The sequence below is a fragment of the Microcebus murinus genome, chromosome 6 (assembly GCF_040939455.1).
Source record: "Microcebus murinus isolate Inina chromosome 6, M.murinus_Inina_mat1.0, whole genome shotgun sequence".
In the NCBI taxonomy this organism is placed as follows: Eukaryota; Metazoa; Chordata; class Mammalia; order Primates; family Cheirogaleidae; genus Microcebus; species Microcebus murinus.
The window spans coordinates 21,490,523-21,516,712 of NC_134109.1; the positions used below are offsets into that span (position 1 = coordinate 21,490,523).

The 26,190-nt window shown below is 42.7% G+C and overlaps 1 protein-coding gene across 2 annotated transcripts in view; it reads left to right on the top strand.

Moving 5' to 3' along the window:
• The window catches only part of STON2 (stonin 2), a 154,286-nt gene that overhangs the window by 76,731 nt on the left and 51,365 nt on the right, over positions 1-26,190 (top strand). Inside the window, exon 5 of one of the 2 annotated variants that reach the window (XM_012758290.3) lies at positions 24,179-24,331. The exons of the other annotated variant lie outside the window; for it this stretch is intronic. Within the exon in view, the coding sequence (XP_012613744.2) occupies positions 24,179-24,331 (153 nt within the window). The remainder of the gene's footprint in view (positions 1-24,178; positions 24,332-26,190) is intronic. 2 annotated transcript variants of the gene reach the window in all.

Here is a 26,190-nt window from a genome sequence, read left to right on the forward strand (position 1 = left end):
TGATCTGAAAAGATGATTAGACCCAATATTCAGGTGTGCATATTAAACAATATTGCCTATTGGCTTGATAAAGTTTAAATCACTGAAAATATCTAGTGTTGGGAGTGGAGAGATGGGAATTCACATGCAAAGATTGTGGAAAGCTCTTTCTGGAGGGCATTCTAGCAGTCCATTTCAGTTTGAATGTTATATTCTTTATTAGTTTATTCTAAGGAAATACTTAGACATGTGCCTGTGTGCAGTGCAACACTATACTTTTTTTTGTAGCAAAGCAAACAAAGCAAGTCCAGATATCCAACCACACATCAAATAAAGTATGATACTTGCATATAATGCAATGCTATGCAGTCATAAAAGTATCCTAATTATATTGTTAATTAAAATGGTAGGTTACAGAAAAGAATATGTAGTAATTATGCTGAATTAGCCTCTACATAGTTTTGCTACATTAGTGTGTGTGTGTTTCTAAATATATAGAAAATAATTTGATAGGATATATCCCAAATTGCTAATAGTGGTTATCTTGAGGGTATATGACTTTTATTCCTTACTATATTTTTTCTGTATGATCTGAATTATTTATAATGATCATAAATTACTCTAGAAATCAGGAAAAATAAAAATGAAAATATTTTTATTTAGAAATAAAATTAGATATGTTACTGGAACTATATTAAAATTTATTTTATGATATATTTTTTTGGTGGCTGGCCTGTTTGCTTTGGGGAGAGTTAAGCTTTAAAATATTTCTGTCTTTTTTTGTGTGTAAAAAAGCCATGTACATGTGCTTAACTTTTTACCATTATAATGTTAGTTTCTTATTCTTTGTGGTAAGTAAACATATTAATAGCATAATGGCAAGTCATGGTCTTCAGAGTTTGACAGGGTTAAACACTAGCACTGCCACTGCCCTGCTCTGTGAGATGGGGCAAATCATATAACCTCAGTGACCTTTAGTTTTTGAAACTGTAGAATAGAAATAATAATAATAATACTGAGAAGCAGGTTTGTTCTGAGGGTTAAGCGAGACCAGGTACATAAAGTTCTTAGAATGTAATAAACAATAGCTTTTATAAGGATAGCAATATAATGTACTTTTCAGAATTCTTCATATTTTAAAGCTCAGACTTAGTGGGAAGAAAATTTTTCAAAGTTGTATAAAAAACAGCTAAATCTAACTAGAAAAAGTTCCATTTTATGTCCTTGGCTAGTTTTTGTAAACTGCCTTTACAAAAGGGCGGTTTCTTTTATGCTTTTAGCTCTTACTGACTGAAGGGTGGGCTCACCCTTTGTGAAATGCTGTGTCTGTGGCATTTTGCTGCAGAGTTGGAATCAGGAAGAAAAGCTTTCCTGAGAGGCGGGGGAGGGGGGGAGGGAAGTTGGGGAGTGGGGGAAGGGAGCAGCCGCCAGGTTTACTGTCGGGAGCTGCCTCCCCCTCCTTCTTTCAGGGATTGGCTTGTTTGTACAAATTGGTTGCCTCAAGCAACGCATTATTAGCTTGAGCCGGAATGTATCCCAGGAGACTTATGTTTTCCCTTTTGCCAAGTTATTGTCCTTTTCCTGCAGAGGATACTGGGATTGTGGGGGCATTTTCCATTTTGGCATATTTAATACAGTTCCTCCACTTTCCCTGAGTGTCTGCTATGTGCCAGGCACTGTGTCATTTCACTACATTTAGAAAATAACCAGAGGTGAGCTGTTAATCTTTATTTTAAACTCTTGGCCACTTTCCTCTTTCCTTAAACCCCCAGTACTGGTGTCTAAGGAGAGAAGGTTATATTACTAGGGAAACATTCCCTGTCCCTCCCTGTGATGTACACCACCCTTACAACAGGATGATACTCCTGCCCCGTTGACATCAGGCTTTGCCATGTGACTTGCTTTGGGGCCAGGGAAATGCAGTTGGAGGCAATACTTCCAGCACAGATTTCTAGGCATTTCCACCACCACGCCTTTTTTCCTCTGTCAAACCTACCCATTAGTATCCCAAATGTCACCCTTAGACCTAGGCTTGGACTCTGTTCTGGTGTTCCTCTGGTTTCACTTGTCCCCATGCCCCACCTTCTAGACCATGGCTCATGTACGCAGCACTCCAAGATCTTCTGGCCAGACAAGCAGCCCCAGGTCTACTTCCAGGCCTTTTGCAAGATTGTTGCACATAAACGTGAACCACGCTGCTGGTGTGCACACCCCTAGACTTACAGGGGTTGGGAATAGAGCTCAGACGCGTTGGGGGGGGGGGCACGTGTGAGCACCCAGGGCCTTCACAGTGCTGGCTGGAATAGCCTAGGGGAGTGGGAAGGGCAGGAGAGCAGACCTCCCTGCACTGACTGTGGTGTTTCTATGTGGAGCTCCAAGAAGTCAGAATTCCATCTTGAGCTTCTGGGTTGTTATGAACATATATTGGTGGAGGAGGATAGGATGTACTTAAAGGAAGTAACAGTTTTTAGCTTGGTTTATACTTTTAAATATTAGACATATGTTATATGAGTCTGCATCTGAGCTCTTAGGCCAGTGCCTATGAATGCTAGGGTTCAGTCTGGTGCTCTAGACAGGATCTGTGCTCTCAGCCTGGGCCCTGGAACAGATGTGGAACAGAGGTGTAGCTAACCTTCCATGGGTGTAAGAAGATAAATATTTGTAATTGCAACCCACTGAGATTCTGGGGTTATCTGTAACTATGACATAATTTAGATTAAGGTGACTGATTCCAAAATGAAGAGGACATTCATTGAAAGGTGTTTGACTTCACCCACATTATATATGGTATTGGCAGGACTTTTTGTTATAGTATGCACAGTAGCGCTATCCAGAAGAGTCTGGAAGAAATCGAAGGCATCTATTGGAGCTCTGTGGGTGAGCAAGTTTGTGCCCCTCACCCCCCCAACATACTGCCAATTGCTTTCATTTGCTTCTCAGTTGCTATTGTTCAAATGCACTTTGAGGCCCCTTTTCCAGTTGTGATGGTTCAGTAAGCAATACATCAGTTCTGCTTTGCTTCCCTGTGACCTTCCAGAAATAGGACTCAGGGCCAGACTTTTTTTTGGGGGGGGGACTTCTAAAATGAGTAAATATAAATAAAACATGAAGAATAGCTGGCAGTATTTTTATTTTAAAAAATGTATTCCTTATCTATGAATTTACATTTGAATGTATCTACCCATCCATCTCCCATCTCATGTCAAAAAGAATTGTCCCAGTGAATGGTTTTCTGATTGTATCAAACAGGAGGGAGCTGCTGGAACTAAGAGGTCTTTCTGACCTGAGACAAAGAAAAGCCACCTAGTCCTCCCTGGAAGCGAAACCGCCTAAGGAAATCAGATTTAGACATTTGTAATAGCAGTTATGATCATTATCTTGTATGTGAAAAATACATTTATTTTTAAACAGCGTTCAAATACATGATTTTATTCATTCCTTATGACAGTCTGTGAGAAAAGCAGAAAAATGTCCTTCCTTTTTACAGAGGAGGAAACTAGGGCTTATTAAGATTCAATGATTTGCCCTCTGTTCTGTTACCAGTATTAATATGAGTATTAGGAATAGTAATATATCAATATATTGGTATGTATTATATAACATATTCCATTAATGACTAATTTATTATGTAATATACTATATGTTATATATTGATGTGTATTTATATTAATAATATTTAAATGATTTATATAATGTCTTCGTCTAGGAGGCTAACTGTAACAACTGCAAGATTTCAGTGACTCAACATAGTTAATTTTCATTCACTCCACTGTCAGTGCAGGTTGGAGTCAGAGTGCTATGTTACAGAGTTCAGGAACCTGGGCTACTCCAGGTCCTCAGAGTCACCTCCATCCAAGTGGTGGGCGGGAGGAGGAAGTGCACGTTTTTTGTTGGCCTGGTCCTGAGTTCTGCCAGAGAGGCTGGAAAATGTAGTCTATCTCTTGCCCTGAAAGAATGCAAATGTCTATGAGAAATCTGTGTCCCAGTAGTTATAGAAATTCGCAGTGCTTATCTCCCCTGATTATAGGAGCCCTATTTAAGTTCTATGGAGCCATTGTGTTTTACCCTAACTTTAAAGTGTGTAGTCAGATGAGTTTTGACACATGTACTCCATGTGAAGTCATCCCCATAATCAAGATAATGAACCTGTGCACCACCCCCAGTCTTTCCTGGTGTCCATCTGTAATCCCTTTCCCCTCTGTGTCCCCCCAAGTACCCAATACTCTACTTTCCCTCACTACAGATTAGTCTGAATGTTCAAGAATTTTGTATAAATGGAATCGTAGAGTAGATTCTCTAATTTGTGTGGCTTCTTTCACTTAGCATAATTATTTTGAGACTCATCCATGTTATTGTGTGCATCAATAAATCCATTCCTTTCTAAGTATTCCATCTTATTGTTATAGCACAGTGTTTTATTTAAAAAAAGCCAAAAACAAGTGCAGCTTTTCAGTGTTTGAGGACCAAGTTGTTCCTTCCTGATATTTTACCTTACTGTCCGAAAAAGCTCAGAATGCCCAGCCTTCTTTGGGCAGCCCAGAAAGAAGAACCCTGAATATCTCATATATAACTCTAGTCACGAGAACTTCAGAGTGGTTAGACAATTAATCAGGTATTGGTTATTTGATACAGCATTGTACCCTGAGGCCTTGGGAATACAAAAGAAACTGGATGGTTCAACCAGGGAGTGATGGTTCAAAATCTGCGCTGTCTTTGCTAGTCCCCTCCCCCGGAGCTGCAGTCCACACCATGTGCCAGGTTAATCCCAGAGGAGTACAGCTCAGCATTCACAAACTTTCAGTGATTTCCCCTGCCTCAACCCTGACCTCCTTTTTCTGACATCCATGACTCGCTTTCGGGTTTAACCTTTCCTGGCCTCATTTGGTCATCTATTAAAATGGGGGTGTTTTGGGGTAATTGTGTTTATTAAATGAAATAATACAAAGTACCTAGCATGGTGCCTGGTAGGTAATACATTTTCAGAAATTAAACTTTCTTTCCATTCTGCCCTGTTTTACTCCCTCCACCTTGCCTGCCTCATTTTCAGCCACTTCCCTCCATCAAATGCATTCTCCATCCAGACCAAACTGTTCTTTGTTCTCCATTCACATTCTGCTTTCCTCCCTCTGGGACTTGGTTTACAGTGTTCCTTTGCTGTGGGTCTAAATGCTGCCAGTCTGTTAAGTTCAGCTCAAATGCCAGAACCTCTGGGAAGTCTTCCTGTATTCCTTCTTTTGCTTCCCATAGGGATAGGAAAAACCAAAGTGTTTCTCCTTGTGTTACTCTCAATACTGAATGCTTACCCCTGGTCACCAAAATGTGTGAGAGTTTTTCCCCACCAACAGCCAATTCTCCAGTAGACACTAACTGGATGCTCTATAACTTAACTCAATTCTGATACCATCTACCTCCAGATAGTGTCAGACCCCACAGGTCGAGGGCTCAGTCCCCCAGACTGCCCCCCCACCTAAGATACCACTTGGAAGTGATAGGTTGTTACCTGTACTTCTGAAAGATCAGCTATATGTTTGGGGTTCTCACAGTCCCCTCCTGGGTTTGATTAATTTGCTAGAGTGACTCACAGAACTCAGGGAAATCCTTTACTTATATTTACTGGTTTATTATTTAAAGGATCACAGACAGATGGAAGAGGTGCATGGGGCAAGGTATGTGGAAGGAGTGCAGTTTCCATGCCCTCTCTGGGCACACCACCCTTTAGGCACCTCCATGTGTTCAGCTATCCAGAAGCTCCCTGAACCCTGTCCTTTAGGTTTTTATGGAGGCTTTCTCATGCAGGCATGATAGATTACGTCCTTGGCCATTGATTGGTAATCAACGCAACCTTCAGCTCCTCTTTCCTTCCTGGAGTGAGGAGGGGGCTAAAAATTCAAACCCTCTAATCACATGGTTGATTCCCCTGGCAACCAGCCCCCCTCTTGAAGCTATCCAGGAGCCCACCAAGAGTTGTCTCGTTTGAACAAAAGATGTTCCTTTCACCTCGGAAAGTCCATAGGATTTAGAAACTCTGTGTCAGGAATCATTGTCAAAGACCAAATATTAGAACAGAAGATTCTTCTTGCACCCCTATCTATAAGAGTTTTAGGAGTTCTGTCATAGGAACCAGGGGCAGAGACCAAATGTGTGTGTGTGTGTGTGTGTATGTATTATTATTATTTTATTTTATTTTTTGAGACAGAGTCTCACTTTGTTGCCCAGGCTACAGTGAGTGCCGTGGCGTCAGCCTAGTTCACAGTAACCTCAATTTCTTGGGCTCAAGCGATCCGACTGCCTCAGCCTCCCAAGTAGCTGGGACTACAGGTATGCACCACCATGCCTGGTTAATTTTTTGTATATATATTTTTAGCTGGCCAATTAATTTCTTTCTATTTTTTTTAGTAGAGACACGGGATCTCGCTCAGGCTGGTTTCGAACTCCTGACCTTGAGTAATCCGCCTGCCTCAGCTTCCCATAGTGCTAGGATTACAGGCGTGAGCCACCACGCCTGGCCTATATGTATTATTATTATTATTTTTTTTTTTTTTTTTTGAGATAGGGTCTTGCTCTGTTGCCTGGGCTAGAATGCAGTGGCATCATTATAACTCAGTGCAATCTCCAACTCCTAGACTCAAGCAATCCTCCTGCCTCAGCCTTCTGAGTAGCTGGGACTACAAACACATGCAATGATATCTGGCCAATTTCTCTATTTTTTGTAGAGACAGGGTCTCACTCTTGCTCAGGCTGGTCTCGAATTCAAGCAATCCTCCCACCTTGGCCTCCCAGAGTGCTAGGATTATAGGTGTAAGCCACCACACTCAGTCTTTCATTTTCTTTTTTCTCCTTTTTTTTAAATCTTGTTTTCATTTTTATTTTTGAGATGGTCTCACTATGTTGTCCAGGCTGGTCTTAGAACTGCTGGGCTCAAGCTATCATCCCACCTCAGCCTCTTGAATAGCTGGAATTACAAGTGTGTACCACCATGCTGAGTTTATATTTCTTATTGTATCATAATATCACACCCCCACACATACACCAATACCCTGAGGTAGAACTAACTTCTCTATTTCAACTCTGTCAGTCACCACTTTGCATGCTTATATTCATACTTGCTATTCTTTGCCTCAGGGCTCTTTCTCTTTCCTCTGTCTGGAAGGCCATTTTTAAGACTTTCACATGGATCACTCCCTCACTCCATTCATGTCTCTGTTAACTTGTCATCTCTTCTCAGATACCTTCCCAGACCACCCCACCTAAAATAGGGCCTCCCGTGTCCTATTATTCTCTACCTCTTTACCTTCCTTTGTTTTCCTCTGTTCCACTTAACCCCACTTGAAATTATCTGTTTCTGATTGTCCATCGTGCCCATGTGACCTCCATGTACACAGGGACCTCCCGTGGTCACTGGCCTATCACTAGTGCCTGGTACATAGTAGATGCTCAATAATTTTTTGTTGAGCAAGCGAATCTTCGCTAGTTTATTACACCACAATCTGTACCAGCTGTACCTGGAGGGTAAAAGCAGTATCGTCAATGTCTGATTCATTATTAGGTCACCTCACACACATCACCCATAATAGTATACAGTAAATATTTGACTGAAAGACAAAGGTCAGCAACAGTGAGGATCAAATTTCCCAGGATCCACATGACTCAATTTCAGTTTCAGCCAAAGGTTGTTGACCACCTACCATTTGCCAGGCACCATCAGACACTTTGAGACACGTGGTCTCCTCCAAAGCTCATGGAGATTTTCATATCCTTACATCAATATTCTGGTTAGAATCTTGGGACTAAGACTAGGGACCCTGGAAAAGTCTCACAACTTCTCCAGCAGCTACCCCCTCTCCTGTCACTGATAGAGCCCGCAGCCCCTTCCTGACCTGTGGTCTCCCTCATCCCTGCTGCTCCTGCTGCTTGTCTGGGGGTAAAGACCCTCTGCCCAGCTCCTGGCCTTCATTCATCCACTCACTCCATCCTGAGCTGTCTTGGTAACGAGAATGCCTCTCTGGGTAATCTGACTTCACTTGCTTTGTGACTCAGCCTGCATCCAAGGGCAGTTTTTTCTTCAGGCCTTATACCAGTAGCCTTAGAACTCTTTGATTCCTTGACCTACCGCCATATCCCTTTCTTTGGTCAGTTCTCAGTCCCAAGTAACCCCTACCAGATACTCGCAAACTCTATGTTGTTGAGCTCTACCAAAAACCAAAAAAGCTGGGAGGCCGAGGTGGGTGGATTGCTCGAGGTCAGGAGTTCAAAACCACCCTGAGCCTGAGCGAGACCCCGTCTCTACTATAAATAGAAAGAAATTAATTGGCCAACTAATATATATATAGAAAAAATTAGCCAGGCATGGTGGCGCATGCCTGTAGTCCCAGCTACTTGGGAGGCTGAGGCAGCAGGATTGCTTGAGCCCAGGAGTTTGAGGTTGCTGTGAGCTAGGCTGATGCCATGGCACTCACTCTAGCCTGGGCAACAAAGCGAGACTCTGTCTCAAAAAAAACCCCAAAAAAGTCTTGAATTAATCCTGTTGTCTCTCCAAGAACCTTGCTTCTTCAGATACCTCCCATGCATATTGTGTGTGTATCTGTCTCTCTCCCCCACCCCTAAGGTCTCTGTCCTCTAAATGTGCTCCATTAATTCTTACTCCAAATGAAATAATATTTTTGATCCTGCTTTCTCTCACATTAGTATTTTTTAATGACTTTCCTCAATTAGGTTTCAAGTCTTAGTGTAGATTTTGTCAGGACTGACTCTGTAGTAAATCCAAAAGTAACATTCATGAAACTCATGGAACCCATACCTATGGTCTGAAATCCTGGACTTCCTCCAAGTTAGGTCTTTGTTTCTTCCTTCAGGTCTCTCCATTGTCTGCCTTGCGGCTGCAGGATTATTGCTATGACAATGTGTCTGGCAGTCCAGCTATGTCCCTAGAACCAAGATGGCTCTTGAGAAGGGAAGCCCTGGCTATTCTCAACCCAGCAGCTTCCTCTCCTGTTGCCTGCATCTCTCCACACTATCCCTGCACATTTCATTAGATGGACACAACAGGAAATGCTTGGGGTGGGGAGAGATGTATTGTAATACTTGCTGGATTTTGAGAGGGTCATGATGAAAGCTTGAACTGAGACCTCGTTCTCCCTTTTCTTTATCTTCTAGTTGTTTATTTTTTTTTCCTTTTCCTTTTTCTTTTTCTTTACATTACCACCCAGAGTTGGTTCTTGAAGACTGTCTTGGAGAGTATCTCTGGTTAGTTATTATACAGAGAATGGGTCACTGTTTTTAGAGCTGACTCTTGTAATTTAAAATTGGCAGCAAGTCTTTGCTCCAAAGAGCAGCCAGCTCCCTGTGATGGCACACTGGACTGCTGCAGGGCGTTTCTCCCGACCTGTCTCACCCTTGCTCAGTTTTCCTTTTGCACGGTTCTGCCTTGGGCTCGCCAGTGTTTCCTTGCTCAGCTTCACTTGTAGAAGTAACAGCAGCTGATGTGCTTCAGACTCATGCAAAAAGGACATGGCCCTCTTTCCTTCTAGGTGTCCAAGAAGGGAATTTTGGAGACAGTTGGCCAAGAAGAAGTGGAAGTAGAAAAAGCAGAAGATAGGAAGAGCTTGACTGAGACCTAGGATTCTAGTTGTTGGCCCTCAGAATAACAAAAGGGGATTGCTGTCACTGTCGTAGAGGTTCTAGAAGTTTGGTCAAGCTTCTCATCTCTTAGTGATTCAAGCCTGAATGATGAACTTTGTTCATTACTCACTTCCTCTGTTTTGTAAGCTCCATCATGTATGGTGGGACTTGAATTGTGTCCTAATATTTAAGTAAATGAAGAGGAGGAAAAAAGTAGTTAAAGGAGACAAAATGAGCAGTCTTTCAACAAATATTAATTCATATCTCCTTTACAGATAGTTCTTAGACTCAGTATTTCTAGCAGAGAGGAGGTGGGTATTGGATTTGGACAGTTGCCAATGCCCTGGAGGTGGCATAGTGACTTTGAGAAGACTGGTTTAATGGCATCTTACCTGGCCTTTCAGCATCTGAATCACCTCTGGCCTCATTGCCATGTTTGAACCTTGACATCCATCCTAATTGGGGTTTGCTTAAGAGTACTATGAGCTGCAGGTGCTATGTAGCATCTGCCTCACTGATGATGAGCTGCTTGGCTCTAGAACAGAAACTTTGGCAAAAGCGTATTTAACCATCTGCTTCCAAGAAGAAGAAAGGGAGGTGGTTTCAGAACAGGTGTACAAATCTAAATCTTTTCTTCTGACAGAAATCTGAATATCACCTGTGATGACACACTGATTCCCCCTTCTGCTATTTGAATGGCACATTAACTTCCTGACAAAAATGAAAAAATGTAACTACAGAATTTGTTCAAAGCTAAAAGGTCATGTTGATATCAAGTAGCTCAGTACCTTGGAATATGAAACTCAGCATCACCAGGGACATGATGGGGTAACTTGGCAATATTGCAAGTATAAATACTAGAACTATGTAGCAAGAACTCAAGCTTTCTTGCTACAACAGTCGCTTCCTCTCATCTTGAAGGACTTACTCTCTAGAGAGGCAGCCCATTCCAGGTTCATGTAGTGTTACAAAAAAAAATTTTTTAAGAGATAGGGTCTCACTCTGTCACCCAGGCTGGAATGCAGTGGTTTGATCATAGCTGTAGCCTTGAACTCCTGGGATCAAGGGATCCTCTTGCCTTGGCCTCCCAGAGGCCTGGGATTACAGGTGTGAGCCACTGAGCCTAGCCCCATGTTAAAATAGACTAGGGTATATCCCTAGTTTATATAGAGTAAGCTAGCTTTAACATCCACCCAGTTAGTCCTTTGGCAACTAACTGCCTGGTTTGAATACTCTCTTTTCTACTTATTAGCTGTTTGACTTAGTGTAAGATACGTAACTTTTCTGAGTTTTAGTTTCTTCATAGGTTTGTTGTAAAGAGTGAATGAAAAAATGTATTAATATTTAAAGCTCTTAGAATTATGATTGATACAATAAATGTTTAATAGATGTCACCTCTCTCCCAGTAAAATTATTATTATAGTTATTATTCTCATCAGGTTTTGGATCTATAAAGAACAAATCTATTCTTTTTTCCTTATGACAACTTCTTCCCTAATTGAAAAGAGCTAAACATCCTCAGTCCCAGAAACAGTCTACTTGTCAACTTAATTCTACAAAGATGACAAAAAGTTGTAGAAGATGACAAAATAAGTTCAAGGCACTAAAGTAGGTTTAATACACGCAAGCCCATGTGAAGAACTCAGCACTAAAATATTTTTAAAATCTGAGTAATGATGACTTCTTCCCAGGAATTTCTATCCCCAAAAGAGAGATTTTTTTATTTTTTATTTTTTTAAATACAGGGTCTTGCTCTGTTGCCCGGGATAGAGTGCAGTGGCTTTCAGCATAGCTCACTGCAACCTCAAACTCCTGGGCTCAAATGATCCTCCCACCCCAGCCTCCCAAAGTGCTAGGATTATAAGCATAAGCCACCATGCCCGGCCCCAAAGAGGCATTTTAAAGAGTATAAATAAAATAAGTCTAACAAGAAAATGGTTGAGTTTTTCTTTGCTGATTCAAAGGTAGTACTTGCTTGCTTATCATGTATATGGAGTTCTCTTTTTTTTTTTTTTTTTTTTTTTTTTTGTCATTTATGGGATAGAATCTTGGAAAATTTAGGGTATGAATGTGACTTTTTTCAAAATCATCCCAAACATGCAAAGCAAGCTGGAGATCCTCATTGGCTAATAGATGGTATTGGGTGAAAACGCCCATAACTTAAAGAGACCAGGGTAGATCTGGCCCGATGAGCCGCCCATGGCAGCGGCACAGTGGGAGCCATGACTTCCCACCCCACTCGGTGATGATGCTGAGGAGCTTCCCCTGGGTTTGGGTTTGGGTTTGGGTTTGGGTTTGGGTTTGGGTTTGGCAGGCTCGGGGACTGGGAGAAAAATAGTTGCCTCCTCTAAGGAGGTTATAACCCTGTAAATGTGTTTATGACCCGTTTTATTGCTGACTTCTGGCTTTAAAGGAGGATCTGCTGTTTTGTTTGGGAGTAAAAATCAGTCTTTCTCGGAGTTTGTTCCCTGGGAAGATGACAGGCCTCATCTTCGTTAGGCTGTTGAGGAACGAGGGAGGGTGAGGGCTCCCTCTCGCCCTTCCCCAGCGGTTGGCAGCAGTAAGGCTGGGATGTGTGGGCTCCTCTGAGCCTTTTGTTTGGTTTCTATGGCTCTAACCTCAATTAGCTGCTCTGCATGGAGGGGAGGAAGAATGCAGCTTTTAACCCTAGTTCAGCGGCTTCAACGTGGTTCTCTTTTTTCCCCTCTATCTAAGGCTGGATTTAGGCATATAGGCCATCCTTGTGGAGTGATCTGAGGGTCTCCAAAGTTCATTGCTTATATTGTTGGGCAGTGGGTGAGGGTTTGGGAGAACAATGTTTAGAGACTAATGGTTTTGCTTGATCCTAATTCTGTGGCTCTGTACCCTCCCTCTCAGTAGCGTTGGGCCGTGGTCATGCAGAAATGCTGTGCTGGAGTCACCGAGACATGGCGCCCAAGCCTGGCTCTGCCCTTTTTAGGTAGTTTCCCAGCCAGTGAAACAGGGTTGAGACCACCTCGTGGAGCCTCCGGTTGGAATAAATGAAACAATGAATATAAAGAACTTAGCACAGTGTCTGGCACGTAATACTCCTGTCCACATTCCAAAGATGTATGGGGCTGAAGCCTCCTTGTTTCCTCCAGCAAGTCCCCAAAACATATGTGGCAGTCATGAAGGAACAATAAATTCTAGAAGTTGCTGAGAAAGGCTGTTTAATCTCTTCCTAAGAAAAGCTTTAATTTTCACTAAGTAAGGCTATTTAATCTCTTCCTAAGGAAAGCTTTAATTGCTTTAGCCTTGGGGTGTGTACACATGCCAGTGCATGTGCGCATACACACACACCTGTTTCCCAGGTGACTTTGATGCACAGCTGGATCTCTTAGTGCTACCTGCATGTTTTGCCCTACGGTCTTGGTGGTGCCATTTCAGGGTGAACCAATAGGAAGTGATTAAGCGGACCCCAAATGTGAACAGAGCTCTTAGTCATGGTCTTTTCTGCTTCCTTCCTTGCCCTAACATAATCATTACGCAGCTTGTTATGGCTCGTTCTCCAGAAAGGTAGAGATAAATCTGTTGCATAGTCCTGGATGTAGCATGGTGGGCTTTTGAGTAGGTGCTTACAGATGGTGTGAAGGGAGGTAATTCCTGCCCTGGGGGAGCTTAACTGGGAAAATAAAACCAGCACACCTGAAATAATTAGCCGCTAATTAAGTGCTAAATAATGTTCTGATGACCGAGTGTTGGAGTTGAGTGTGGGTGAGGGTAAATTCGAGAGTGGACACTATACCCCTCGGCATCTTGGCAAGGTTCATCTGTGCCTTGCTGAACCATTGGGAAATGCTGTAAAACATATATTTTTAATAAATGCATGTGGCAATTTTCCCCACTTTTAAAAAAATCAGATCTGAGTTTTAAGACATTTAATTATAAAACTTTAACATTCAAAGACAGTTTAAGAAAAAAAAAAAGATGCCATCTCTAAATCCCACAGCCCTACACAATTCATTTATCGAAGATTGTCACTCATTTTTAGTCTCTCCAGTGTCCAGGTCAGTGCCTGGCACACAGAGCGACTGTTTGTGAATGGCCACCACCATTCTGGCATATGAGAGGTGCCACAAATGATTTACTATTACAAATATCTAGATAGTGGCTTTGTAAAGTGGCACCTCTCGCATGCCAGTTTCTCTGGTGCATCACTTCCTTGAATTGTTCTCATAGTGCTGAGGAGAAGGTGTGCCAAGGCTTCGTGTGGTTAGATAACTAGGGGAGTGCTTAGGACCATCTCACTTTAGAATGTGCTGATATTTTTATTAGACTATAGGTGCTTCCTAAGATACAATCAGGATAGAGAGGTGGATGCCTAGGACAGAGAGCCTCTCCCACCACATTGGATCATGTGAACATTGTCCCTTTCCCCCGTGGAAGATGGAAGCTGCCTAACTCTACAAAGGGTATTCTTATCCCCAGTGCGTCAGTGCCAACAAGTTCTGTGGCTTCTGCCCACCTGCTTTTCAGGTAAAGTAGGTTTACCTGTTGGTACTTGTGCAGCTTTGAAGAGTCAGCCATAGGCCTGGTTGATGCAAGAAAAATTAAAGCTGATTCAGATTCTCCTGTCTAGGATTTCCCCACCCCTCCTCCCTCCCTCCCTCCCTCCCTCCCTCCCTCCCTCTCTCTCTCTCTCTCTCTCTCTCTCTCTCTCTCTCTCTCTCTCTCTCTCTCTCTCTCTCCCCCCCCTCCCCCTCCCTCCCTCCCTCCCCACCTCCACCCCCCACTAAGCAGTTTAAGCCACAAGTTGTCTGAGTTCGCTGCATGTTTTAGTTCCCTATGGCTGCTGTTAACAAATTACCACAAACTGTGTGGCTTAAAACGACAGAAATTTTCTCTCTCTCTCTCTCTCTCTCTCTCTCTCTCTCTCTCTCTCCCTCCCTCCCTCCCTCCCTCCCTCCCTCCCTCCCTCCCTCTCTCTTTTTATTTTGTGCTTGGGGAGAGATGTAAGAAATGTATTCTCTTACAATCCTCTTATAATCTCTTACAATTCTCTTACAATCTCTTACAAAATGTATTCTCTTACAATTGGAGGCTAGACATCCAAAATCAACATGTCAGGAGGGCTTCTTGTCTGGCAATCCTTGGCATTCCTTGGCTTATGGCAGCATAATTCCAGTCTCTGCCTCTATCTCTGCATGGCCTTCTTGCTGGTATTTGTGCCTCATAAGGACCCCAGTGATTGGATTTAGGGCCTACCCTAATCCAGCATGACCTCATCTTAACTTGATTACATTTGTAAACACCCTATTTCCAAATATAAGATCACATTCGTAAGTTCTAGGGGTGAGGACTTTGTCTTAGTCCATTTTGTATTGCTATAAAGGAATACCCGAGACTGGGTAATTTATAAAGAAAATAGATTATTTGACTTGTGGTTCTGCAGGCTGTACAGGAAGCACGGCACTGGCCTCTGCCTCTGGTGAGGGCCTCAGGCTGCTTCTCATGGTGGAGGGTGAAAGGGAGCTGGTGTGTGTGGAGATTACATGACAGGAGATAAAGCAAGGTAGGGCAGTAGGGGAGGTACCAGGTTCTTTTTAAACAGCCAGTTCTTGTGGGAACGAATAGAATAAAAACTCACACCACCTCACCAGGGAGAGCATTAATCTATGTATTAGGGATCTGCCCCCATGACCCAAACCTCCCATTAGGCCCCATGTCTACCACTGGGGAAATTTCAGCATGAGATTTGAAGGGGGCAAACATTCAAACTACAGAATTCTGCCCCTGGCCCCCCAAGTCTCATATCCTCCTCACATTGCAAAATACAATCAGCCCTTCACAATAGTACCCCAAATTCTTAATTTGTTCTAGCATCAACTCAAAAGTCTCATCTGGGACTCAAAGTAAGTTCCTTACAGCTGTGAGCCTGTAAAATCAAAAACAAGTTATTTACTTCCAAGATGCAGTGGTGGCACAGGGATTTGGTAAACATTCCCATTTCAATAGGGAGAAATGGCCAAAAGAAAGTGGTAACAGGCCCCACCAAAGTCAGAAACCTAGCAAGGCAGATAGTAAATCTTAAAGCTCCAGATAATCTCCTTTGGCTCCATGTTTCATATCCTGGGGACACTGGTGTGAGTGGTGGGCTCCTAAAAACTGGGGATACCCTTCCCCCTATGTCTTTGCTGGGCACAGCCTATGTGGCTGCTCTCGGGCTGGAGTAAATGCCTGTGGCTTTTCCAGGCTGAGGTGGCATGCTGACCATGGCTCTATATTAATAATTCTAGGGTCCCCATGGCAGCCCTGTTCCCACAGCTCCATGAGGCACTGTTCCCATAGGGACTCTCTGGGGTGGCTCAACCCCTGCGGCAGGCTTCTGCCTGGGCACCCAGGCTTTTGGATGCATGCTCTGAAATTTAGGTAAAAGCCACCAAGCCTCTGCCACTCTTGCATTGCAGGCACTTGCAGACTTAGCACCATGTGGAAACTGGTAAGACTTGCTGCGTATGCTCTCCGGAGTGGTGGCCTGAACCATACCTGGAGCCATTTGAGCTGCTGCTGGATGCAGAGCCCCAGGGATGTGGAAATTAGCATTCCAAGGTGGCACTGGGCAGCCCTGGGTGCCCTGGGCTTGTCTCCCAAAACCATTCTGTCCTCCTAGGCCTGTGATAGGAGGGACAGTCTCAAAGCTTTATGAAATGCCTTTGGGGCCTTTTTCCCATTGTTCTGACTGTTAGTACCTGACTCCCTTTTATCAGTGCTTATCTCTCAAGCAAGTGGTTCCTCCCAAGCACTCTTGGATTCTTCTCCTAAAAATTCTCTTTCCCAAGCAGGGCTGGTGGAGGTGGCTCACTCCTGTAATCCTAGCACTCTGGGAGGCCAAAGCGTACGGATCACTCAAGGTCAGGAGTTCGAAACCATCTTGAGCAAGAGCAAGACCCCATCTCTACTAAACATAGAAAGAAATTAGTTGGACAACTAAAAATATATAGAAAAAATTAGCTGGGCATGGTGGTGCATGCCTGTAGTCCCGGCTACTCAAGAAGCTGAGGCAGAAATATTGCTTGAGCCCAGGAGTTTGAGGCTGCTGTGAGCTAGGCTGATGCCACAGCACTCTAGCCCAGGCAACAGAGTGAGACTATCTCAAAAAAAAAAAAAAAAAGCAGCCACTTACTTTTGGAAGGCTTTGCTACTTAGAAATTTCTTCCACTAGATACCCTAGGTCATCACTCTTAATTTCAGCCTTCCACAAAGTCCTAAGACACACACAATGCAACCAAGTCCTTTGCTGTGTAGTAACAAGGCTGATCTTTGCTTCAGTTCCCAATAAGTTCCTCATTTCCATCTGAGAGCTTGTCAGCATGGCTTTTGCTGTCTATATTTCTATCAGCATTTCTAAGAGTTCCACACTTTTCCTTGTCTTTTTATCTTCTTTTGAGCCCTCTAAACTCTTCAGACCTTTGCCTACTACCCAGTTCCACAGCCACCTCCACATTTTAGGTGTCTTTATAGCAATACCCTATGCCTGGTGCCAATTTTCTGTCTTAGTTTATTTTATATTGCTAGAAAGGAATACCTGAGACTGGATAATTTATAAAGAAAAAGGTTTATTTAGCTCATGGTTCTATTGGCTGTACAACAAGCATGGTGCCACATCTGCATCTCATGAGGGCCTCAGGCTGCTTCCACTCATAGCAGAAGGTGAAGGGGAGCTTGTGTGTGCAGAGATCTCATGGCAAGAGAGGAAGCAAGAGAGTGTGAGAGGGAGGTGGCAGGCTCTTTTTAACAGCCAGTTCTCTCAGGAACTAATAGAGTGAAAACTTACTCACCCACCCCCAGGAAGGGCATTAATGTATTCGCTAGGGATCTGCCCCCATTACCCCAGATACTTCCCATTAGACCCCCATTTCCAACATTGGGGATCAAATGCCAACATGATATTTGGAGGGGACAAGCATCCAATCTATAGCAGATGTAAAGCTTTTGGGGGACACAGTTCAGCCCACTACACTGGGTCATCCCTCAGTGCATCTGGGGCTGAGTCAAAGGTGATAGCAGTACTGACACATCTTTCTTTTGGAGAAAATGGACATTTTCTCACATTTCTGGAAATGCAGTTGAGTTAATTTTGCATCTATCTCTTGCTCCAGCCTTGTGGGTTACCAGTGGTACTTATTTTCAAAAGAGCCACCTAGGATAATTGAACCTGAGAAAAGTAATGCCCATTTTCCCATTCCTACATCCAATTAAATAAAAGTTCATGAGTAGAGAGTTCGTTTTGTTCGCTTCTGTATGCCCAGCATCTTGAAATATTAAAGCCACCAATAGCTTGGGAGACGTAAAGCCAATCATCCTAATATGTATTCACCCAAAATTGATTGGGCAACTTCCATTTGCCAGGCACTGTGCTAGGTATGGGAAGACAGTGGGGAAACTAGTAGTAATGACAGTTTATTGAGCATCTGCTATTAGTCAGATGCTGAAACATGCTCTTTGCATACTCTGTCATGAATTCTCACAAAAGTTTTAAGGTAGGCATTATTATCTCCATTTTATAAATGAGAAAACTGAGGATAAGAAAGTTAAAAAGCCTTGACTATAATGCTTAAGTTGGGGCTCTAAAAGAAAAAAAAAAAAAAAAAAGCCTTGACTAAATTTATAGAGCTCATATGTAGCAAAGTCAGGTTTGAACTTGAATGATGTGCTACAGACCAGTCCATCACTGCCCTTTGACTGAAAGTTTCTAAATGATGTTTCCCAGTTGTTGCTGCTGTTGTTTTTTTCCAGAAATCTGAGTCATTTTTTATTAAGCCAAGTAATCATTTCAGTATAACAGATTGTAATGAAATAAGTAGATGGAAAGTAAGTGATACATTGTGTGACATAACATGTTATGGCCAAAAACAGAAGTGGGAAATGTATGCTTTCATTTTAGATAAATGTAAACCTTTAGTGTTAATAGCATCCCAGTTAATAAATGAGGAAGTAATTGAAGAAAATCACCATTTCTCAATCCCTGTGAAGTAATAACAGGGCACTGATTCTCAGTGGCTGCTAAGCACACAAACACCAGAGCTAATCAAATGTCTGCTTCCTCCTGCCTGTCAGCTAACTTGTCCATCCAAAAATCAAATCTCAATGTGATCAAGCCTCTAGATTTAATTTTAGATTCACAGGAAATACAGGGGGCCATAAGATGTTAAACCACACCATCATCAAAATGTAGATTATGGGGCAATCAACATGACAAAGAACCAGGTTCTTTAACAGATAAATTGCAAGGAAAAAATAAAGATGGAAAAAGAACCTTTAGATTAAAAAAGACAACACCTACCAACCAATTGCAGGATTGACTTGAACAAAGTACAAAAAAAACTTTGAGACGTTTAGAGGAATTTAATACTGTCTGGATAATGGATAATATTTAAAATATATAGTTTATTTTTAGATGTAATATTTTGGGGTTTTTTTTGTTGTTGTTGTTTTGTTTTGTTTTTTGGGGTTTTTTTGTTTTTGTTTTTTTGAGACAGAGTCTCGCTTTGTTGCCCAGGCTAGAGTGAGTGCCGTGGTTCACAGCAACCTCAGACTCCTGGGCTCAAGCCATCCTCCTGCCTCAGCCTCCCGAGTAGCTGGGACTACAGGCATGCGCCACCATGTCCGGATAATTTTTTCTATATATATTAGTTGGCCAATTAATTTCTTCCTGTTTTTAGTAGAGATGGGGTCTCGCTCTTGCTCAGGCTGGTTTCAAACTCCTGACAGTGAGCAATCCTCCCGCCTCGGCCTCCCAGAGTGCTAGGATTACAGGTGTGAGCCACTGCGCCCGGCCTAGATGTAATATTTTGATGTGCTTATAAACAGAATCCTTATCTTTTAGAGATACATGCAGAAATGTTTATGGATAAAGTGACATGATACTGAGAATTTGATTTAAAATAATCCAGACTGGATGGGGATATAGGTGAAACAAGATTTCAATGAATCGATAATCGTTGCAGCTGGTGAGGCATAAGTGGGATTTGTTCCACCTATCTCTTCACTTTTTAATGTACATTTGAAATTTTCTATAATGAAAAGTTTTAAAAATAGTTTTGTAAATATGCTAGAAGGAAGTAGTTCAGAAGGTCTGACAGGGCAAGAGGAATGGAGGAAAAGGCCTGTGTCCATGTGAAAAATAAGCTGGTCCCATTTTCTGCTTGAATTGTGCCCTCTGCTAATTCATAGTCTGATTGGACCTACTTTGGGAACAGCAACTGAGCAGACCCTGGGCTGGGGAATGGAGAACAATAGACACAGCTTGGCTCCTCTCTTAGAGCAATGATCACGCCCCACTGCACTCACATTCAGAGAGCTGGAAGTGACCGTGGTCACCACCTGACATTGGTGCCGTGCTCTGCAGTTTACAAAATGTTTTACATACTCCTTTCAGTTAATTTTAATCACAGCCTCATGTTACGGTAGGTGAGACCAGGAATCTGGAACCAGAGCATACGCAGCAGCACTGGGGTTTGGACCCTTTCTTCAACACCATTGTGCACTGCTGTTTTTTTTCCCCTCCTACTGAGTCTAGAGCTGCTGGAGCCAGCCCTGACGTTGTTTAAATGTGTGCGTATTTCAGAGCAGGACTGTGCTGTCTATTCCGGGCATAGACTCCTGTTTAGATGGACAGTCATTGTTGAATATAACTGGGATTCAGAAAAAAACACTTGTTAGTGGTGATCTCGTTGGAGATGAAGATTACACTAAATGAGACACCGGCAGGATGCAGGACAAATAACCCAAATAACGAATAAGCTCCCACCATAATCTAGGCACTGTGCTGAAAGTTATAGCCTAATATTGGGGTGAAAGTCAAAGCTGGAGAAGGGAAGGAGTTAGTTCCTGTCATTCTTTTTTTTAACTCTTAGAGTAAAATGCATAGTAACCATTCAACTATATTCATGTTAAAGGAGCATGAGTCACTCTTCTGTATTCCTATGTCTCATTCTGCCCCTCTGTGACTTCACCTATAAGGCTTTCCTTACTTAGGAAGATGGGTGGGGACAGGGGAGACAGAATTAGCAGGAGGATTATTAGGTCAAAGTTCTGCACTCCAAATCAAGCTAAGGTCCTGAGTAATGTCTCGAAATATGAAGATGCTTCTGCAACTATGTTGGGGGGATAAAACCCAGTGGACTAATTTTGAAGGGGATTGATTTTGAAGGCCTCTGGATTTTATAGGAAAATAGAAGGTATTGATTCACACTATCCCTAGACAGTGTTTCTAAGAAATGAGTTAGTCAAATCATTCCTCAAATGATCTTTTAAATTTTAAGGAGGTAGATGGGGGAAGCTATTTCTAATTAAATGTATAATACTTGTTCTAACTTGTATATGAATATTGTGTCAAATTTATGATACAATATATTCTATAAGTACATGATAGAATATGTTGGAGTCCTTTGTGTAATGTGGGCTTCAAATGTATGCATATTTTAAAATTGTTTCACTACTGAGACAGTAACAAGGTATGTACTCTTAGAGGAGAGCCACACAGTCTCTTGGATATTATTTCCTTCAGTAAAAAGGAGGGGTTGTAAGAGCCAATCTCTGAGCCGTGGTACATTATTTTACTACTTTGAATGATTATGAAATTTGTTGTTGTATCTCTATTTTTATAAGATTTTATTGATTGTTTCTGGAATGTAAGGAAGCCAAGGTAAAGTCTTGGAACAGAACTTCCAATTACAACGTTGTCCCTAAGGGAAAATGGGAACCTCTTTGCAGTGCTGCTTTTAGGAACACGTTCTGGCAAAGATCAGGCTTGCCAATACCGTGTTTACTTTTTTTTTTTTTCCAGACAGAGTCTCACTTTCTTGCTCAGGCTAGAGTGAGTGCCGTGGCCTCAGCCTAGCTCACAGCAACCTCAAACTCTTGGGCTCAAGCAATCCTTCTGTCTCAGCTCCCCGAGTAGCTGGGACTACAGGCATGCGCCACCATGCCCGGCTAATTTTTTATATACATATCAGTTGGCCAATTAGTTTCTTTCTATTTATAGTAGAGACAGGGTCTCGCTCTTGCTCAGGCTGGTTTTGAACTCCTGACCTTGAGCAATCTGCCTGCCTCGGCCTCCCAAATAGCTAGGATTACAGGTGTGAGCCACCACGCCCGGCCCGTGTTTACTTTTAATATAATAACTTTAAGCATTTATTTTGCCCTTCTTGTGTGCTGGGTACACAGTCCGAGATGCCTCTCTCAATCTGTGAAATGGTGTTAATCATAGCAACTGCTTCTTAGGATTGTTGAAGGTGAGGCCTAATTGAATTAATACATACAAAGCATGAAGAAAAGTGCCTGGTACAGAGTAAGTGTTGGCTGAGGTTGTTGGCGTTGTTGTTATTACCATCATTGTTACCCTCACAGCCACTTGTGAGGTAGGCCGAAGGGTCCTCCCCTTTCTGTGTGTATACCTCAGGTCAAGTGTGGCAGTGGCACAGCTAGAGCCGAAAGGGAAAGCCAGGTGTTCTGACATTGAGTCGTGAAGCATACTGTGGCCCATGTAGAAGACCCTTCTGTAAAGTAGGGATCCTGCATTTTAGACCTACCTTTTGCTTTTCTTGACTCTTAACTTGCCAATAGCAGCAATTTTAGATGCTGATATGGAAAATCTCAAATATATCATTAAGTTAAAAAAAAAAGTACCAAATAACATATCACGGGTTTACTTTAACCCTGGTAGTGGTGTTTTAAAAAAGCAGCCTTTTGAAAAGACTTTATTTAAAGGATAGCTTAAAAGGGTAGTATGCATATGCTTTATATGCATAAAAATTTCTGAACAGCTACATAAGAAGTTGCCAGCAGTAGTTACCTCTGGGGAATGGGACTGGCTGTTAAAGATACTAGAGAGATTTTTACTTTTTCATTTTACCCTTATATACTGTTTGAAGTTTGTTTTTTTGTTTTTTTTTTTTTTTTGAGACAGAGTCTCGCTTTGTTGCCCAGGCTAGTGTGAGTGCCGTGGCGTCAGCCTAGCTCACAGCAACCTCAAACTCCTGGGCTCAAGTAATCCTCCTGCCTCAGCCTCCCGAGTAGCTGGGACTACAGGCATGCGCCACCATGCCCGGCTAATTTTTTATATATATATATCAGTTGGCCAATTAGTTTCTTTCTATTTATAGTAGAGACGGGGTCTCGCTCTTGCTCAGGCTGGTTTTGAACTCCTGACCTTGAGCAATCCGCCCGCCTCGGCCTCCCAGAGAGCTAGGATTACAGGCGTGAGCCACTGGGCCCGGCCTGTTTGAAGTTTTTTATAATGAATTTTTTTTTTTGTATAAGTTCAAGAAATAAAAAAAGAGAGAGAAGGAGAAAAGTACAATAAAGCATCTCTATAATTATGTTTCTCAAACTCAAAAGATCCCTTCCCCTCTTTGGGAAACATGGCACATTATAAGTCCTGAACTTGGAGATTGACAATATATATATTTGTGTATTAAAGGCTGTGAGAAGCTACAATAAAGAAACCTATACAGTACATTTTTTCTATTTTTATTGCACTTACTAATACCCCACAGAATTATATTCCATGGCTTATTAGTTTTGTAAAAGCTATAAAAATTTAAGAAAACGTGATCTGTCCTTAGGCCAGTTGCAAGTGGAAGAAAGGTGAGTGTTGCCTGGGAATGGGGGGAGACATTCCTGGCGATATGGTGGGACCATATGGGGTCTCGAGTCCAGGCAAACCTGGGTCCAGAGCCTGGGTCTTCCATCCACGAGCTGGCTGAGCACCAGCCAAGTCACCTAACCTCTGGGCTAAAGAAGAAGAATGATCCTCCCTCATAAGGGCGTTTTCAGCATTAAGTGAGCTAGGTCCCTGCTCCGTAGTTGGTGTCAGTGTCAGTTTCCTCTTCCTCACCTTGGGCCCCATCTCCTGCCTTATTACTGCCAGGCCTTTGTTGATGGACACCCACACCTACCCAAGCAGACAACTTACTGAAGGGTCCCTCCATTTGTGAAAGTCTGCATTTCAGGAGTAATCAAAACCCAGGCTATCAGGTAACAAGTTCTTGCATTTACAATGTGAAGCCATTTCTAAAATCGTGATTTACGAATACCTATTTCAAGAATGTGCCTACTGTACAATGCTCAGTTCACAGAGCCTGAGAGACTGTTGAAGAATCCTGTTTCTCTCACATTGAGTCTAGAAGTTAGACTCTAGGAATTCACTGTTTAAATCACATCCAGGTTTGCTTGCTCTTCCAGGCCCCTGCCCGGGGGTCACCCTTCACTCTCATTTCCTCTGCCCCTGTTAACACTTTCACACCGTGGAAACAAATTTCAGGGCTAAATCGAAAGGTATGTGTGCCAAAGCACTGCCTTTGCAAAGTAACCTTTGCATTAAGCCCTTGGAATCTAATTACCCAAGTGTTATTTGCCTCCCTAAGTACCATGCCTGTGCAGACTGAGCTTAAAGTTCAGGAAGTAATAACAAAGGAACCAGAAGGGAGATCTCAGGCACAGCCTCTGAAGAATCTCCTGCCTGCGCGTCTTGCCTCTCCCTCCTCCTGGGTGTGTCGGCCTGGAAGGCCAGTGAGTAACCTGCACATTTTTTTTCATCTTGGCCCTTCCCACCCAGACGAGAGGACCGAGTGGCAGACAGGCAGGCAGACGGCGGTGAGTCCTGTTCAAGCATGCACGGAGCGAACCTCCACCCGCACCCACAGCCTGGACCCCTCGCCACCCTCACCCCACCCCTGGAGCAGCCAGAGCCCCGGCGAGGGTCCCAATGGTAAGGGCTGCCAGTAGCAGGACCACTTCATTCATTTAATTTGCTTTGGTCGTTGGCTTTTCTTTTCAATTGTGTTTAGATGGCAGAGTTTCTGAGACAATTGAAGGTGTTCTGCTTGTTTGGTTAGTTCTCAGTGGTCCCAAGACAAAGGAAACGTCTTTTCCCTGCAGAGTTTATTAGAAATTGTAACCTGATAGCCTGGCCTTGAACCAAACCTAACATACTAATTACCTCTGGTTAGCACAACTTACCCTTTCAGCCCTATAGAAAAAAAACTACATTGCTTACCAAATAGGTTTTGAGGAAGAAAAAGTATTAAGGATTGTGGGCATTTTAGTACACGGGCACTTCTGACTAATTGAAATGTGGCTTAATTGTCACCATAGCTTTAAAATAGACTAAGAGGGTGTTTTGTCTCAAAACAAAACAAGCAAACAGAAGACTCAATTTAAAGAGTTTCCATGTTGAATGAAAGATGCCAGGGATGGGGTGCGAGGAAGAGTTAAAAGATAAGTCTAATTAAATATATATGAATATATATGGAAGTATTAAATTAAATCTGCGGTGCTGTGGGAAGGAAAAGAGTCTGATGTTCAATGTGGGATTCATGTGGTATTTAAGGGAGAAAACTGAGATCTTTGTGTAGTGAGTTGAGAATTCTTTGAGGGGAGGGTCGGAAGGCAAATGATGCAGGCTGGGGAGCAGGTTTTGTGCACAAGGCCCATGCCAAGGCCTTCTCCCTCAATTGCTGTGAGTGAGAGAGTCATTCAGAGTAATCAAGCACTGCATTGTTAACAGGCTTCTGTGTCTCAAATATTTATTCTAAACACAAGCCGTTGATTGCACTGGCATGTGAAGGAATGAAACTGCTGCCTCTGGTTGCTGGCCTAGCCCTAGATTCAACACCTGGGAAGATTTCAGGAAAAATGTAGGAAAGATAAGGTTACGTGTAAAGTTAATTTGATACTACGCTATCCTATAGTATAAGTGAGACAGCCCTATCCCTTTAACAGGCGTAAGGAATTACATCGTGAGTACGTTGTCCTGTGACGGTGCTGAGCTAAGGGTTTTATAGGAGAGTGGTATAAGAAAGTCCAATAAAAATTGCCCAAACCCGGGACACTCCCGTGACGCATGTGAGTGTTTGGTCCATGCCCAGGTGTCTCTGTAAATGCAGCACAGGTTCATTCTTGGCACCTCTGTGCAGGCAACTTAAGGATTCCCTGTAAGCAGCAGGTTTACTTAACATATGTATTCATAGGTTTTTAGAGCAGCAGTGAACAATAGCCCTAAAAAATAGTGCTGCAAGATGGCACATGTGGACTTTCTGGCACATAGAGAGAGTATGAAGTTGGCTGGTGTGGGGGTTGGAGTGGGGAGGAGCACAGGCAAGGTGAGAGTTTTTCTTCTTAGAATTTATACCCCTCTTCTAAGTTTCAGGAAAGTACAGTATGTTTTCTGTTGGAGTCAAGAATTCCTTGTCATTGTCACTACCAGTGTTCCTGGGGTGATAATGCCAGTAGTTTGCTTTCTAACAGCTTTGGTTTCCTTTTGGCTAATTAATTGAAAGCATAGATTAGCTGCAGCCCAATCAGTCAGCTCATTAGAAAACAATCCAAGAATAACCACTTATTTTGAAGCCAAGTGAGTAAGAGGTGGGAGTGGGAAACATGATGGTGATTTTACCTGGAGATTGCGGGTTTAAGTTGGTGACTTTTCAGTTTTGATTAAAAAGCAAATGGAGCCCACTCTGAGCCATCCATGGAGTTCATAGCACTGATAGCCATGCTGGCTCTTGTAGGTATTTGCATATTGGATACTACGCATTATGGTATTGAAACATCACCATCCCTACTGAA